Genomic DNA, 12932 nt, shown 5'->3' on the forward strand with positions numbered 1-12932 from the left:
CTTCCATCTTAATATTTTGAGTCAGAACATGTAATTAAATTTTATTTAGAGCTTTGCAACATGAGTCTTGTGTTCTCTATAAAATTAAAGCAAAATCACAAGTGTTTATTTTTGCTCTTTATAAATGCATGTGATGTATAGTGCTATTTTATTAAATTCATATGTATTTGAAATTACATGCCATTTTCCCAGATGATTACACTGTGAAAAGTCATTTTAGATAAACCTACAGAGATGGAAAATCTCTATCTAAATGGCGATGGTTGTGCTAGCTTTCAGATTAGTGGTGTGGAAGCAGCAGTAGAACCTGTGACTGGTTCCCCAGTTTTCTTGGACAGTGGCATAATTTTGCCTTTAAATAGAAGGCATTACTCCTCTTTTTAGGCCCTTCTTATATGCCTGATCTGTTACTGAATTGTTCATGTGCCTTTGGGAGTCTCTAAGTTCTCCATTCATCAGGATTTTAAGAACATCCTGATAATAGTTAAATATGATATTTATATTAATTTTTCCTCAGGAATTGCCTTTTACTGTTTTTGGTTATTTTTGTTTTAAGCATGAACCGCACTTAAGGCTTGTATCATATAATTATTCTATTAAGTGCGAGACTGTTATACTGAATATGTGAAAAAGTACCTGATTCTTTTTGAGTTAGAGGGTATCTTAGAGAAAATCTTAGAGTGTAATCCTCTTGCTTTGTGTGCCAAACAGGTGAGGATAAAAGAATTGGGTGACTTCTGAGTTTCCTGAAAGAAAAATTATGATTTTTAAACATATAATTATGAATTATGATTTTCAACATATAATTATAAAAATCATTATTTTTCCAACTATAATTTTGGAACTTAAAAGTAATGAACATTGAGTTAGTAAACCAATGGATAAATAGTATAGTTTTAGTGTTTTACTCAATAAAAATTAAGCAGAAGGCAGCATGAATAATGAACACATTTTTATTTTGTTAAAAGATTATTTATTTTATTTTTTTTAAAGATTTATTTATTTATTCATGAGAGAGAGAGAGAGAGAGAGAGGGGTAGAGATACAGGCAGAGGGAGAAGCAGGCTCCACACCGGGAGCCCGACGTGGGACTCGATCCCGGGACTCCAGATTCACGCCCTGGGCCAAAGGCAGGCGCGAAACCGCTGAGCCACCCAGGGATCCCTCTTTCTTCAATGATACTACGACTAAATATATTTTAGGCAGCTATGTGAAGATGGAGCCATCATTCTTCAATTAGGACTGAAATTTGTAGTTGAAAGGAGAAAAATGGTTTTATTTCTTTCTATGGATATATTATTATATATATATTATTTTGTGATATAATTATTTCTTTTAGAATGAGATTTTTTTTTTAAAGTTACGTTAGTGAATGGTTTGGGGATTAGGAAGTACTCTAGAATTCAGCTGATTCAACAGCTTCAAGTCATAGACAATGATAATAGGAACCAAAGTGCAGAGGAATTATACAGGGTGATGTATTTGATCAGAGTAAAGCCCAAGTCTTTCTTGTCTTATTTGTCTAGTGCTTTCATTCTGTAATGTGTGTTATTCCCTCTCTCAAAACCAATCCAGATGTTTAAATAGAAAGGGAAGGTAGTATGCAGAATGCCAAGGAAAAGGATGTGAATCCCCCTTTCAGTGAACCTGTTAAGTTTAGGAGTTCACTTAATGGGTCTCCAGCCTTTGTTCTTAAGATACAGTGCTTCTGTGGTGGGGATAATCATTCTAATAAAACTGATTTTTTGCTTTTTAGGTGAGAGTTACGTGTGTGCATCAAATGAACCATTTCGTAAAGTTGATTACACCAAAAATATTAACCCGAACTGGTCTGTGAACATCAAGGGTGGGACAACTCGAGCCTTGGCTGCTCCCTCCTCCGTGAAGAGTGAAGTGAAAGAAAGTAAAGATTTCATCAAACCCAAATTAGTGACTGTGATTCGAAGTGGAGTGAAGCCTAGAAAAGCTGTGCGGATCCTTCTAAATAAGAAGACTGCTCATTCCTTTGAACAGGTCTTGACAGATATCACCGAAGCCATTAAACTAGATTCAGGGGTGGTCAAGAGGCTCTGCACACTGGACGGAAAGCAGGTAAGACGTTTACTAGCCCCCAGCTCTCCATCTTACTTTTAAACTGTCCCCGTGTCATGGTGATTGCATACTTGACAGTAAGAGTTTTGTAGTCTCTAGAAATTATTCTAGTACTCCTATTTGAGAGGGGTGTGTGTGTGTGTGTGTGTGTGTGTGTGTGTATTAGCTTTTATCATGAAAAATGTAAGTGGCTTACCTATGTCTTTGCTCAAATATCTCAAAAGTGTGGAGAAGTCTATACTTCTTATGGTCACTGAAAGGCAAATGTAAACAACTTTTTTTTTTAGTTTGTATTTAAATAATTCCAGTTAACATACGGCATGGTATTAGTTTCCACTGTACAGTATAGCGATTCAGCACTTCTATACAATACCCGGTGTTCATTGCAAGTGCCCTCCTTAATCCACATCCCCTGTCCCCACCCACCTCCCCTCTGGTAACCACCAGTTTGTTCTCTGTTGTTGAGAGTCCGTTTCTTGGTTTGCCTCTCTCTCTCTATTTTCTGTTCCTTATTTGTTTCTTAAATTTCTTTTTTTTTTTAATTTTTATTTATTTATGATAGTCACACACACAGAGAGGCAGAGACACAGGCAGAGGGAGAAGCAGGCTCCATGCACCGGGAACCCGACATGGGATTCGATCCCGGGTCTCCAGGATTGTGCCCTGGGCCAAAGGCAAGCGCCAAACTGCTGCGCCACCCAGGGATCCCGTTTTTTAAATTTCTATATGAGTGAAATCATATGGCATTTTGTCTTTCTCTGGCTTATTTTGCTTAGCATAATACTCTCTAGCTCCAACCATGTTGTTCCAAATGGCAAGATTTCATTTTTTTTCATGGCTGAGTAATATTTTATTGTACATATATACCACAAGTATATACCACAATGGACACTTGGGCTCTTGCCATAATTTGGCTATCGTTGACAGTGCCGCTATAACTATCTGAGTGCACGTATCCCTTTGAATTAGTATCTTTGTATTCTTTGGGTAAATACCTCTAGTGTAATTGCTGGATCATATGGTAGTTCAAATTTTAACTTTTTGAATGACTTCCGTGCATTTTCCAGAATGGCTGCACCATTTTGCAGTCCTGCCAACAGTGTAAGAGGGTTCCTTTTAATCCACATCCTTGCCAACACTGCTGTTTCTTGTGTTTTTTATTTTAACCATTCTGACAGGTGTGAGATGGTATCTTACTGTAGTTTTGATTTGTATTTCCCTGATGAAGACTGATGTTGAGCATCTTTTCATGTGTCTGTTGGCCATCTGTATATCTTCTTTTGAAAAATATCTATTCATGTCTTTTGCCCATTTTTTAATTGGATTACTTATTTTTTGGATGTCAGGGAAATGTAGACTTCGAGGGAAAAGTGTAACTTCAAGAGGCTTCCTATATTAAATGAGAGGTTCTCTGTTTAAGAATAAGAACACCTATTGACTAGTAGAGTGATTATGGGTTTGGTAAATCACAGGAGTCAAAATTAAAGATATTTAACATTTTTAGAAAAGCCTTTCCTCCCCACCTACATGTGATATGGAAAATGCATTTCAAAAAAGTACTTTCATAGGGATCCCTGGGTGGCGCAGCAGTTTAGCGCCTGCCTTTGGCCCAGGGTGCGATCCTGGAGACCCAGGATCGAGTCCCACGTCGGGTTCCTGGTGCATGGAGCCTGCTTCTCCCTCTGCCTGTGTCTCTGCCTCTCTCTCTCTCTCTCTCTCTGTGATGACTATCATAAATAAATAAAAATTTTAAAAAATTAAAAAAAAAAACCAAAAAAAACCAAAAAATTACTTTCATAAGAATGTCTGTGTGAATTTCATAGGGCACAGTGGGGAGCTATTTAATCAGGATTTCTTTTCTGTTTTTTTTGTTTTGTTTTTTTTTTGTTTTTTTAAGAGAGAGATAGTGCACGTGTGTGTGGAGGGGGGTGGAGAAGAGGGAGAGGGAGAGAGAATTCCAAGTAGGCTCCACACCCAGCACACAGCCCGAAATGGGGTTCAGCGTCACAACCCCTGAGATCATGACCTGAACTGAAATCAAGAGTCTGACACTTAACCAACTGAAACACCCAGATGCCCCGTTAATCAACATTTCTGAAAAATATACACAAATTACATAGGAAAAAGCAAGCCAAATTATGGTAATAACATACTAGGAAATGTAATGGGCTAATAAGAAAAATTGGGCAAATTTCAAGAATGCACGAATATTGAGTTTTGCCACAATTAGATTATCATTTCTAAAGAGAAACACGTAGCTTCTGAAGTGTATTTTTTCCTAATTTCATTAAATTGTTTGTATTCACACTGTGTTAAACATTATAGTTTCCAGCATTCAGTTTGTTTCTTCATCCCATTTTGTTTTCTCCCTATAACACACTTAATTTATTCTGAAGTGTTCAGCTGGTATGGTGCTAAGAATGAAACACTGGAGCAGTGCCTTCTGGAAAAACACAAAGTAGTTTTCTAATTTCCTAACACCAGATCTAGTTAGTCGATTGCCTCCTGAAACATAAACAAAATTTAAAAAAAATAGGTTCTAAAAATTCCAGTAGAGTAAGGTTATAATGACTTTTCTGATTAATTAAATAGACTATTGGAAAGCATGACACTTCATAGCAGTCTGCCCAAGATAGGTTTCACAGGATGAATGGAAATAGACGCTTTAAAAAGTGAGTTAATAGCACAGCACGACACAAAACAACTTAAGATTCATTCTGCAAGTAAATGAAAATGAATTAGAATAAAAGATTTGGTTAAGTCAAATAACTAATTCTTGGTTGACACAGGAAGACAGGAAATATAGAGACAAACATTTAAGACACTTAACAAAAAGAAAAATGGAAATCATAAATATGCCAAATTCAAAAACCTGAATGTCATATGAACAGTAAATGCAGATGAGATTTTAAAAATTGAGACTCTGACTTAGAAATCTCTAAATGAATATTATTCAGGGAAAATGGAAGTGAAATGCAGAAGTTGAACATCTAATTGAAATGGGTAATCATTGAAATTTTAATAATTATCCAAAAAAAAGTATCTTCAGAAAGACTCCAGACTAGAAATATCAATATGTAAAAATGTTAACTAAAGCACAAGCAACCCCAAATAAACCACATATTAAAGAAGACTACATTGCTAAGAGTAGGACTTAATGACAGGAACTAAAGAAAGAAACATCTTTATACATGAGATCTAGAGAATAAAGCATAATGGTACATGGAATCCCAGAAATGCTACAGAGACATTTGATAAAATACAAAATTGACATTCAGTTAAAGATTCTGTAACAAATGGAAGGTGAGTTCTCTAATACACTTCTAAAAAATACTATCTGAAACAAAAAGCCTATGTATTTGGTGTAAACAAATACATACACCACTGGAAGTATTTCTATGACTGTCTCGTTTCTATGGGATAATCGTCTGGCAGCACCACTATTCAACGTTCTTCTATATATTCTCCTTAATTTTAATTTATAGTTTAATTTCAATTTCAATAAGAATCTAAATGAGATTTTTTGGGGGTGGAGGGAAGAATAACCTAAGTGATTTCAAAAGCTAATCTGGAAAAAGAGGCAGGAAAATTTTGGAAATAATGATTAATGGGCTCTTACGCTACCAGATATTAAATCATCATCCTTATACCATAGCAAAAATAAATTCCAGGTGTTTTGAAAATATAGATGTCAAAAAAAAAAAGAAAATATAGATGTCAAATGAAACAAAAGAACTAAAAGAAAATATGTCAATAGGTTGAAATGGGAAAGGATTTTTCTAAGCATAAAAATTGTGGAAAATCACAAGGGGAAGGTTGACTGGACAACGTAAAATATAAAAACTTCTAGATGTCATAAGCAAGGTTTATATCTTTTATATTGAGTTATAGTAGTTTATTTTATTTTATTTTTTTAAAAAAATTTATTGGGCAGCCCCGGTGGTGCAGCAGTTTAGTGCCGCCTGCAGCCTGGGGTGTGATCCTGGAGACCCCGGGATCGAGTCCCACGTCGGGCTCTCTGCATGGAGCCTGCTTCTCCCTCTGCCTGTGTCTCTGCCTCTCCCTCTCTGTGTGCCTCTCATGAATGAATAAATAAAATCTTTAAAAAAATTATTTATATATTTATTCATGAGATTGCTAAACCGCTGAGCCACCTGGGCTGCCCTTAGAGTAGTTTAAAATGAAAAAAACAACATTGTAATGCAAGATGGGTAAAAAAGGACACAGACTACTTGAAAAGATTGAACATTTTTATACTTAGTATTTATAATTCTATCTCTAAAAAAATTAGAGCAATGGGATATTTTTGATATTTAAAATGGACAGGTTTTTAAAAATGTTTATTATTTGTGGATATGCAGTGAATTGGCATTTTCAAAGAATGATGGAAGTATGCATTTCATAATCTTTATGGAAAGCAATTTGTTTTGTGCAATTATACAAATGTTCTTGCTATTTGAACTTGTAAATTAAGTTCTAGGAATTTATCCAAAATAACCTGAAATGTAAATATAATTATGCATAGGAATTTTCATTTCAGCAATAAGAGCAAAAGATTGAAAACAATTTAAAATCCCTAATATAGACAACAACTAATTGATATTACTGTAGAATATAGTCATGGCCATTGAAAATTATGTTTGGAGGATATGTAAAGACCTGGGAAAATGTTGAGTGGAAAGAAAAAAAAAAAACTGTAGTATGTTTTCAATTTTGTGTTAAGAAAGAAAAGTAGAGGGAATTTTTTTTAAACTAATTTAGAAGGAAACACAATTATAGTTGTCATCAGAAATCAGAAGTTTGCTGTTCTGATTTCCACTACTTTTTCATGTCTGCTTAGAAGCAAAAAAAAATCAAGCACCAAGATGGAAAACAAGACTGATTTCAATCAGTTGTAAAAATTAAAGCATTATGAGTTAATCCTTAAAATTTTAGCATGTTGGCTATAAAATGTTACAAGAATTACTTTTATCACTATTTATGTCTTATAGAACTTACAACATTATTTCCAATGTGCAAAGCAAAGAGGTATCTTAAGACTTTTATTTAGTTTCCTAAAACGTTTATTTTATTTTTAAATATTTTATTATTCATGAGAGAGAGAGAGAGAGAGAGAGAGAGAGAGAGGCAGAGACACAGGCGGAGGGAGAAGCAGGCTCCATGCAGGGAGCCCGATGCAGGACTCAAACCTGGTACTCCAGGACCATGTCCCGAGCCAAAGGCAGACACTCAACCACTTAGCCACCCAGGAGTCCCTTCTTAAAACTTCTAAATAAAATATTTCTCTGGAAAAATTATGGATTTTACTTTTGATAGACACGCTTTGGATGTTGTATTTTTTTTAAATTTTTTATTTATTTATGATAGTCACACACACACAGAGAGAGGCAGAGACATAGACAGAGGGAGAAGCAGGCTCCATGCACCAGGAGCCCGACGTGGGATTTGATCCCAGGTCTCCAGGATCACTCCCTGGGCCAAAGGCAGGCGCCAAGCCACTGCGCCACCCAGGGATCCCTGGATGTTGTATTTTCAGAGTGCCAGGTATCCTTAAATACTATAGTTTTCTTGGCATGCTGATAAAAAAACTGGAATTACTATTTAAACTTGAAGTCCAATTTTTGGTTGATATGTGTTACAACGAGAACATTTATTTATTTCTTGCTTTGAAATAGCCTAAGAAATTTGTCTTATGCTTAAGATTAATGCAAACCTTATTTCATAAAATGATCTTTTTTATGGGTATGTAAAACGATCTGTTCTTTGAAAATTTTCAATAAAAGGATAGCTTTGCTTAGGTGAAGAGAAAGGAATGAGAAAGGAACTAAGATCTGTTAAATAAGTTGTTCCTGCACAAAAGTTAGGGTGTCTTAACTTTTATGTTTTTTTTCTTGGTTACTTACTGCTCACATGTGTTGTTTTCATCCTGAATTAATCTGATCTTTAACACAGTAGAGATTTAACAATTTATAGGCAGTTCATCATGAACGGTCACTGATCTCATCCTGACACCTATCCTAGAGTCTTTAAGGGGCCCTGGTGATCTTTTATGGGCTTGAAAGCTTTCCTGATTAAAATATCATTTGCCAGTAGCAATACTGTTGTTAAAACAATGTCCCTTGAACTTCTCTTCCATCAGAATGGATGATCACATCTTCCTAGAAGTATGGACTTCATTCACCAGGTCTGACTTAATTAGTACAACTGACTCATGCATTTTTTATCTCTTTATAAAATCACTTCAACTAAAATAATGTTTTAGGGTTTTGTTTTGTTTTTTTAAGATTTTACTTATTTATGGGAGATAGACAGAGAGACACAGGCAGAGACACAAGCAGGCTCCATGCAGGGAGCCTGACATGGGACTCTCTCCCAGGTCTCCAGGATCCCACCCCGGGCTGAAGGCGGCGCTAAACCGCTGAGCCACTGGGGCTGCCCATGTTTTAGGGTTTTATCCATGTTAACTTTTGTGTTTTCTTTAGTGTAGAGCAGAAGTTCTCAACTGGCTATAATTTCACCTCCAGGAGACATTTAGCAGTGTCTGGAATCTTTTTTTTTTTTTTTTAATTTTTATTATTGAAGTACAGTTGACATACAATGTTATATTAGTTTCAGGTGTACAGCTTAGTGATTTGACAGTTCTATACATGACACAGTACTCACCACAATAAAGTGGTTACCATCTGTCGCCCATACCGTGGAGTCTTTTTTTGATGCCATCACTGGGATGGGGATTCCGCTGGCATGTAGCAGGTAGAGGCCAGGAATGCTGCTATGTATCCTCCAGTGCACAGAATAGACACAGTGTAATTCTTTGGAGACCAAAAGGTCCATAGAGCTAAGTTTCAGAAATTGTGTTGTCAAATAAATGAAATGATTCAAAAAGAAATACTTGTTTGAATGTTTTTGTTACCACTTAGGCCACATGCTAAACTTTATTTCAAAACTTATAGATGTTCTCCTAGCCTGTCTGTCTACTTCTTACTTAGGAAGGCAGGTGTGTCAGCGTGTCATGGTTTATAGTTTTTGTTGTCCTGGATTTCAATCCATTTGCCTTTGTTGTATGACGCTAACATAAAGCTAAGTAGTACAGCTTTACAGGGGATTAAATAAAGATATCCCAAGTGGTTTTTACATGTATTTAAAGAGAAGTGTAAGAAATCGTGATTTAATATTGTGGAGTTTTAACTATTTAATACTTTAAAAATATGTTAAATTTTAACTAATACTTAAAAGTATGTTAAGATTATCAGTTTTTAAAAAATACAACTTATGTGCTTATAGATAAAATGACTAGAGAAAAAGATCTGTAAATAGAAGTCATGACTGTTCTCTTCAGTAGTTTTCTTAACTTGCAATTAATTTAGATTAAATGTTTTTCTTTTTAAATAAAATCTTGAGGGCAGCCCAGGTGGCTCAGCGGTTTAGCACCGCCTTCAGCCCAGGGCATGATCCTGGAGACCCGGGATCGAATCCCACGTCGGGCTCCCTGCATAGAGCCTGCTTCTCCCTCTGCCTGTGTCTCTGCCTCTCTCTCTCTCTCTCTCATGAATAATAAATAAAATCTATTAAAATAAATAAATAAATAAAATCTTGAGTTTTTAAATTAAAGGAATTGGATAGGAGAATGAAGTTTACTTTTAAAATTGTTTGAAAGAGTTACATTCTTATAATAAACTGCAGCAGGGGGAGTTCTTTAAAACCGTCTTTATTCTGTTAAGAGAATAAGAGGTCCAAATATAGCTTTTGTCCACATGTGTAAAAAATTCTAGCTTTTAGCTTTCCCAGAAACAGCAGAGCTTTAACATAAAAGAAACATATTTAGTAGAATTTTGGAACAAGTTGATTCTTGTCATGGGCAGAGGCAAAACAGACTCAGAAATTGCTTGCAGTTGATTCTTGGGGATAAAATACTTCCAGACTTTGGGACCACTGCCAATCTTTGGATACCCACATGCAGTGGGATCCTCCTTGGGGATCATGGAAACCTCTTGAGTGCCTTCGTCTTATCAGTGTTTATGAAGGTTTCCATCTTCACTTTTTAAAAAGTTTAGTTATTTTATGAGTGCTGTAATATGAATAACAACTTATTTTTGTACTTTCTTTGGCATCACAGTTTCTAGTGAGGATTCATTTTTTTGTAATGACCTGACCATTCTTATTTAAAGCAATCTCTTCTCAAACGTTGCTCCATAAAAATCAAATAATTGATATCTACTTTAAAATTTTTTTTATGCTTCATTTGATCCTGATACAGTTTTTCCTTGAAGTAGATGGAGGACAGTTTGGTTTTAATTCTCACACTGCGCCCAATGCATACATTTTGTTTTTGTGGATAATAGAGATCCAGGTGACTGTCTTTTGTCTTATTAGATACATTCATACTTCTAAAGTGTGGGGAGTCCTGCTCTGTCTCAAGCAATGGAAAATTTATCCCAATCAGGAATCAAAATGAGAGTAACTAGAGTGGGATTTTCAGCACTTCAGAAAGTTCAGGTATATAGAAAGGGAGAAAACATTCATTTGTTCTCTGATTCCTGATCTAAGCAGATTTTAAGTGTATATGTTAAAATGACATCACTGCAAACTCTTTGGTTTCTTTATTTATCCTTTGATGTCTAAACTGGAGTAATGTGTGGATCATAAAATTGTGTTAAATTCATTTCATATGAATACAACAATTCATAGTTGTATTTTGCAGTGACTATAATAATTGATTATTAAAAATACATTTTGTTACATATGTATTTTACAATGCTTAGAATAATACCTAACAGCTTAATTAGCTTACTAGATAAAAGATAATAGCTTACTACGTCAGGTATTAGTGCTTTATATTCGTCTTTTCTGCTAATCCTCACAACAACCTTGAGAGTTAGGCATTATAATTCCCATTTTACATTGGAGAAATTAAAATAGAAATAAAGTAACCTATTATTTAAAATCTCACAGCTGGTGGTGGAGCTGGAATATACACTTCACAGCTTTGCTGGAAGCCTTCTGCGGTCAGGCTCTGTGAAAGGCTTTAGTGATAAAGATGAGGGATAAGATAGCTAATAAGCTAATCAGGTTATTTCAGATTTTTTTTTAATAGGTTTTAGAATGACGCACTTTTACCTGGGGCTTATCTACAATTTCTGTAATTATACATCGTGTGTCAAAATTCTTTGAGTAGGATTTGAAAAAATGAAAAAATAGGTTAAGGATTAATTACATGCTTGACAAAAAGATGACTTCTAGAATTATTTCATAGATTTAATTTTTGAAACTTTTTAATAAGATTTTATTCATTTATTCGTGAGAGACACACACAGAGAGAGAGAGAGAGAGAAGCAGGCTCCATGCAGGGAGCTCGACGTGGGACTCGATCTCGGGTCTCCAGGATCACACCCTGGGCCGAAGGCAGGCGCTAAACTGCTGAGCCACCCAGGGATCCCCCAGATTTTAATTTTTTCAGTTAAAGAATATGACTGCTGAACTGTAGAAAATATACGAAAAGTAAATGCAGAATCCTTCCATTTTAACACTTTTTAATTGAGTATTCTTATCCATATTTTTTATGCCTGTTTTTTTTTTTTTTTAAGATTTTATTTATTCATGAGAGAGACACACACACAGAGGGGTAGAGACACAGGCAGAGGGAGAAGCAGGCTCCATGCAGGGAGCCCGACGTGGGACTTGATCCCTGGTCTCCAGGATCACGCCCTGGGCTAAAGGCCGCGCTAAACCGCTGAGCCACCTGGGTTGCCCTGCTGAGCCACCCAGGTTGCCCTGTTTTTTTTTTTTTTTTTTTTTTAAGAGAAAATTACTCAAGTAAAATCAGTACATTTCTATGGGAAAATCTGTATGTTGAGGAGGAAAAAAAAATTTCCCTCTATTTTAATATTTTTAAAAAGATTTTATTTATTTATTCATGAGAAACACACAGAAGCAGAGACACAGGCAGAGGGAGAAGCAGGCTCCATGCAGGGAGCCCGATGTAGGACTCGATCCCGGGACTCCAGGATCACGCCCTGGGCCAAAGGCAGACGCCAAACCGCTGAGCCACCCAGGGATCCTCCCTCTATTTTAATATTCTTCTGGCTGACCTAAGAATTAAGTTGACATGGGGCAAATTAACAGGAGAAAATCATGTTTAATTTTGTACATACAGGGAATCCACCTAGTCATGAGATTTCAGGATGGACCTAGAGGATATAATGCTAAATGAAGCAAGTCAGGAAACATAAATACCATATGATTTCACTTATATATGGAATTTAAGAAGCAAAACAAACAAACAAAAAAAAACCAGACTCTTAAATACAGAGAATAAACCTGATGATTGCCAGAGGGGAGGTGGTTGAGGGGAGGTATACAATAGGTAAAGAGGGCCAAGAAAACACTTATCTTGATGAGTACTAAGTAATGTATAGAATTGTTGAATCACTCTTGTACACCTGAAACTAATATAACACTGTATGTTAATTACACTTAAATTTAAAAAAATTAGCTCCCCTCCCTGCCCCTCCCCAGTGATCTGGGGTGATATAGGTGAGAATTATAGTTTTTTTCCAGGATGTTACTGCTAGTGGGATGGATAAGTGAGTCTGCTGGGATGTTAGAAATGCATGCTCTATAGCTTGATCTGAGTAGATTTTATAGAGGGATACACAAATGGAAATGCTTATCAAGTTGTTTGCTTAATATTTGTGTACTTTACTGTATGTAATTTATACCTTAATTTTCAAAAGGGAGAAAAGAGGGAAAAAAATGTGAGATTCCAAAACCAGGCAACATGAGGTATACATGTCATTCTAGACCAAGGAGAAAGGGAATGGGAGTCCCAAGCTTCAAAGAGA

At 35.8% G+C, this 12932-nt stretch overlaps 1 protein-coding gene across 15 annotated transcripts in view; it reads left to right on the forward strand.

Moving 5' to 3' along the window:
- Window positions 1-12932, forward strand: part of DCLK2 (doublecortin like kinase 2) — a 246421-nt gene that overhangs the window by 21924 nt on the left and 211565 nt on the right. For all 15 annotated transcript variants that reach the window (XR_007402338.1, XM_049094197.1, XM_049094199.1 and 12 more), the window contains exon 2: window positions 1757-2091. Coding sequence is in view for 14 of the 15 variants with exons in the window: in XM_049094197.1 (XP_048950154.1) it covers window positions 1757-2091 (335 nt within the window). In the remaining variant the exon portion in view is untranslated. The remainder of the gene's footprint in view (window positions 1-1756; window positions 2092-12932) is intronic.

The sequence above is a fragment of the Canis lupus genome, chromosome 15 (assembly GCF_003254725.2).
Source record: "Canis lupus dingo isolate Sandy chromosome 15, ASM325472v2, whole genome shotgun sequence".
Classification (NCBI taxonomy): Eukaryota; Metazoa; Chordata; class Mammalia; order Carnivora; family Canidae; genus Canis; species Canis lupus.